The sequence below is a fragment of the Penaeus japonicus genome, unplaced genomic scaffold (genome assembly GCF_977035675.1).
Source record: "Penaeus japonicus unplaced genomic scaffold, GWHDUDI00000001_assembly GWHDUDI00000042, whole genome shotgun sequence".
In the NCBI taxonomy this organism is placed as follows: Eukaryota; Metazoa; Arthropoda; class Malacostraca; order Decapoda; family Penaeidae; genus Penaeus; species Penaeus japonicus.
Window position 1 is genome coordinate 17,701,024 of NW_028234444.1, and position 5,000 is coordinate 17,706,023.

The 5,000-nt window shown below is 35.9% G+C and overlaps 3 protein-coding genes across 6 annotated transcripts in view; 2 read left to right on the plus strand and 1 right to left on the minus strand.

The window, feature by feature from the left end:
* The window catches only part of LOC122243491 (uncharacterized), a 1,310-nt gene extending 853 nt beyond the window's left edge, over positions 1-457 (plus strand). Inside the window, exon 1 of the mRNA XM_086534946.1 lies at positions 1-457. This exon is cut by the window's left edge and continues 853 nt beyond it. Within this exon, the coding sequence (XP_086391072.1) occupies positions 1-346 (346 nt within the window). The 3' untranslated portion in view covers positions 347-457.
* Positions 1-5,000, plus strand: part of LOC122263391 (venom carboxylesterase-6) — a 33,465-nt gene that overhangs the window by 7,162 nt on the left and 21,303 nt on the right. The gene's annotated exons all lie outside the window — the stretch shown is intronic.
* LOC122243492 (uncharacterized) overlaps positions 4,289-5,000 on the minus strand; it is a 5,281-nt gene continuing 4,569 nt past the window's right edge. For both annotated transcript variants that reach the window (XM_043001095.2, XM_086535195.1), the window contains exon 4: positions 4,289-5,000. This exon is cut by the window's right edge. Coding sequence is in view for 1 of the 2 variants with exons in the window: in XM_086535195.1 (XP_086391321.1) it covers positions 4,386-5,000 (615 nt within the window). In the remaining variant the exon portion in view is untranslated.

Genomic DNA, 5,000 nt, shown 5'->3' on the forward strand with positions numbered 1-5,000 from the left:
ACTGATGCAGACTAAAAATAGACGTGTCGACGAGAAAAACACTCTATCGCAGAGCGCACACGAAACGGAGGAGCTGCTCAAACGGCTCACTGCTGAAAACAGTCGTCTAGAAGAGGAAACTGCATCTGTTCGAGCGAATGGCGAGACCCTCACAAGGACCAAGTCGGAGTTAGAGCAACAACTAAATCCACTGAACATCAAGCAAGCAGAGTTGCAAACGGGATTGCAACGCGCCGGGGAAACGGAACGGTCGCTACGGGCGTCTGTGACTAGTAAGACCCAGGAAATTAATAAAATTGAAGCTCAAATTTTAGAAGCAGAAGCAGATTACATATATTGTAGGTGATAATCACATCTTGCTTCTTGATTTACATTTTCATAAAGTGATACGAATATTTTTTATATGAAGATGATATACTACATTTTCAGCATTACTTGTAATAAAGGGTAACATAAACTTAAAGACTATAACTCTCCTCTAGTTGTACTAACCTATTTACAAGAGTGGAAGAAGAGTTTTGAAAGACTTAGGCATCTCAAAGACTGCACATTCTCTAATGGTACAAGCCATTACCTAATCATGAAGTGTACTGTTACAAGAATTGGATTCGGTAAAAAGATTGTCATGATTTGAAAGAGAGAGAGGGAGAGAGACAGAGACAGTGAGAGAGAGAGTAGAGAGAGAGACAGAGAGAGAAGAACAAAATAGGTCTAAGAAATAGGTTTTAGATAAACTGCTCTTATACAGTGATGTAGAAATGAACTATACTTTAACCACTCATAGTTTTGTTTACAAGATGCTGCTAGATGATGGACACCGGGAAATATAAGTGAATGTGCATTTAAAAAAAAGTTAGTTGTTTGTGACGAAAATCTATTAATAGTACATGGTGCTTTATGGTGATAATATGCTAATAAAATATCCCGAACGAACGTAAATGAAAGCCCAAAGTGACAACATTTTTACACGAACGACCCCTTACTCTCAGCCTGGACGACAATCGCCTCCTCTATCTCGATCTATCTCTATCTATCTCGTAGGCGATTTTTTTTTCTGATTTATTCCTGTTCCAGATTTTGTGCACATGGCTTATCTACGGTACATTTATGACACAGATTTCCGATGTATAGGTACACGTTTAGAGTTCCTTTAGGTATGCGAGTTTCATTGTAGTTCAGAAACCAGTTTGACGCGGTGATCCTATACATTTTTTTTCTTCTAATTAATGATTCCCCAGGATATTCATCTGTTGTTCCTTGATAAAAGCCAAAATGCGACTCAATAGTGATCACATTTTAGTCTTCTAAAACCATTACTTTTCATCCCAAATTATTCTTTGGTCTCTTGGTTATAGGAAACTGGAGGCTCTTGGACAGTAAATATCAGCATCTCGTAGGATCTCAGTCTCTAATAGGATCTCAATATCTAATAGGATCTCGAAATCTTATAGGATCTCAATATATAATAGGATCTTGAAATCTGATAGGATCTCGATATCTGATAGGATCTCAATATCTAATAGGACCTCAGTATCTTGTAGGATCTCAATATCTAATAGGACCTCAGGATCTTGTAGGATCTCAAAATCTAATAGGACCTACACATTGTGTTATTTGACCTTGATATGAATCCAAAGCATAAATCATCAACAAAATGAAATTTGAAATATTAATTGAGAGCTGTGAGAGGTTTAATGGCAAGCAAAATTTTAATGAAGTTTTATGTATATTCATGTTTATTCCACAAGATAAATCATTGGGAAACTGATAGCAAATGGATACTATCAAATATATAACGTGTTCAAAACACAATGCAATAAACGATGAAACAAAATCAATACACATAAAAAAACGAAAAAAAAAACCGTAATCGAACTACGTCTAAAAGAAACGATAGTGACAACCAATATATATATATATATATATATATATATATATATATATATATATACATACATATATTATATATATATATATATTATTTTTTTTTTTTTTTTTTTTTTTTTTTTTTTTTTTTTGTAACAACAATATAAACAAAAGATCTGTTTCTTGCAACATTTTGGTATGGCACGGAACCACAGTAAGAAATCGAAATGAGGCAAATATTTAGAGCGCTATTGTGTCTGTCTGATTTAGAGAATACAACACCTACACACTCTTAAGTTTTTAGCTGTTGTGTTAGGAACTAATTTGCGATTTTGCAATTTCTTTGAGATATGGCGGTTGAGGAGGGATTATCCGGAAAAAAAATTATTTCCCAGGTACATATTAACAGTTTTTTTCGAAATTAATAGCATTGTCAGACAACTCCTAAGCTGACAAAAAAAAAAAAAAAAAAAAAAAATGCTGTTGATTGAAAAGTTAGATAAAATAGTCATTGGTAAATCAAATTCAACAAATCTAGAATCTAAAGCAGTTGACTTGGAATTTGGAGAATATTCTATATCTATACCAATTGATATTCATAAAGTTGTTTTTCGCCAATCTTTGGATGCTATTTCCTACAGATAATCTCGAAAGAAGGCGAATATGAACTTCACACACTAGAAAGATTTCCCGGTAATTTGTGTATAGTAACAATGTAATACATAAAAAAAATGGAAAACTGTTTTCCGATAATTGCATTATAAAACAGAATATGATTTTTTTGCGATCTTTAACTGTGAAACTCCAAACAAAATTTCGACTGTCCTTCAACATCTGGGAGTGATAACATTAATAACACCAGATCGATAACAGCAACAGAGATCTTATAACAGACAACAACAAATTAAATAGATCATAAACAAGGAAAATGGAGTAAAATAGATCCCCAAAATATGTCATACAGGTGCATCTTTGGTAGCAAATCTCCAAGGCTATTATGATCAAAATGTTTAGAAAATACTGTTAAATATCTTTAGGTAAAACGATATAAACATATCTATTCCATCAATAGTCGGACATGTTTTTTTTAGGATATTCTGAATCTGCAAGGGATGTGTTTATAACTCTGAAAAATGCATTCTCTTCAAGTAATGGTTCTTAGTCTCATTCAGCGCTGATGCCCTCCTTGGGATAAAAATAACATCTCGTACCTCTGGCAAAAAAAAAAAAAAAAAAAAAAAAAAAAAAAAAAAAAAAAAAAGGACTGATAGTGATCAGGGAAACAATTCTGGCTACAATATAAATTTTCTCCATTCCTGAACCCACACAATTGAGTACTAGGAGTGATGAGTGAGTATTGATGACAAATGCAATCCTAATTGCTATAATTGCCATAATATTATGCAAAATTGGGTTTCACCTATAATCCAAAACCTAGATGGCACCACTTTCTTCTAGCACCAGCAGGAGAGAGAGAGAGAGAGCCTTGAATGGCACCCATCCACGGTCTCTAGCAAGCACTATTTTTAGAGAGCGATGGCACACAGCATGTTGCCGATCTCCTGTTGCTCTAAATTACCGCAGATGAAGGATGTGCAAGCAGAACGAGAAGGGGAAAGTCACTCAAACCATGCCCAGTGTATGCAATGTGCACCTGTGTCAGTAGGGATGCCTTGCCCTGTGGCACATACAGTCATAAGCGCAGGTTTACATCTCTTCATTTTATCTTCATTGTGGATGATTATATTTCTCGCATCCGTTCTCGACAGCACACTAATGCGGGAAAAAAATGTCCTTCCAAAAACAGCAATACTTCCATCACGCTGAATATAAAGAAAACAGTGAGTTTATATTGACCCTATACTACAATTTTAGCCATCTGCAACATTGATAAAACCTGTGATATGGAACATACAAGTCTCTCAATACAATAAAACACGCAAAAATTAAAACACAAAAATGGCTCTAACTTCACAATGAATGACTAAAAGACAATGGGAAAAGTCAAGGTATGTTGCATGAAGTTGCCTCGCTCTGAAATAAAACCCATCCTGAAGACTGTGCAAGCGAATCTATCCCCCGTCTGCAATTGATTACGGGGGAGGGGGAGGGGGGGGTAACAGAGTTGATGATGGACCTCATCTTTTTTTTTTGTAAACAATGTTTCACCTGATGATATAAGGCTTCTAGAAAGTGGAGATGAACAGAAACTGAATGAAAGATATAAAACAATAAGACATTTATTATATAACACGGCATGCTTAATCAAGGATGTAAATGCTTTTTTTTTTTTTTTACTTTAACCATAATATGGTAATGAAAACAAAGCCATAAAAATGCTGTAGGAGTAAGTATTCATTTAGAAAGAACAAAATATATATATATTGCATATATTTCAATCTTCGGTAGTAAAAATATGATCTACAATAGATATTTTTATTGGATATTATTACCGTGCATACATTAGTGTAAAGGGAAAAAAACAACACTCTACAACAAAATCCAAATGTAAGTTCTATTCATCCACACATGGCTCTGAGTTCTGGTTCTTTGACCTTGAAATAATGCTCAATATTTCTGATTTCATTGGTAACTTTCTTAATGGAATCTGAAACCTGTCCTATCTCTGCATTGACTCGTCCCAAACTCCTGTCCAGTTCTGGCTTCTGAGTGTTCATTGTATTTACTTTTTGTTCCAATTCGGTCTTTGTTCTGCCGAGACTCTGATCCTTTGTCTCAGTGTGTTTAATTTCCTCCTCTAGAAGACTATTTTCAGCAGCAAGACGTTCGATCATTTCCTCAATTTCATTTAGACTTTGCGTCAGAGAGACTTTCACGTCTGGTGCTCTGTTTAGGCTCCAAGTCAGGTCGTTTTTAAATCTGGTGACCTCCTCTATCTTTCCTCTGAGGGAAGCAGTCAGCGTCTCGACGTGATGGACTCGGTCTTGGGCATTTTGAAGGTCCTGCTCCAACTTGGCGATTTCGTTCCTCGCTTGGCCTTCCTCTCCCTCTACTCTCTGGAGTGTGGACTTGGCCTCGAGGTTCTCTGTCTTGACCTGCACTTCCTCGTGCTTCCGTTGCAGCTCCTCGGCCTGCAGTCGGAGGAGCCGTTCCTGCAACTGCTGCTTGCTGAT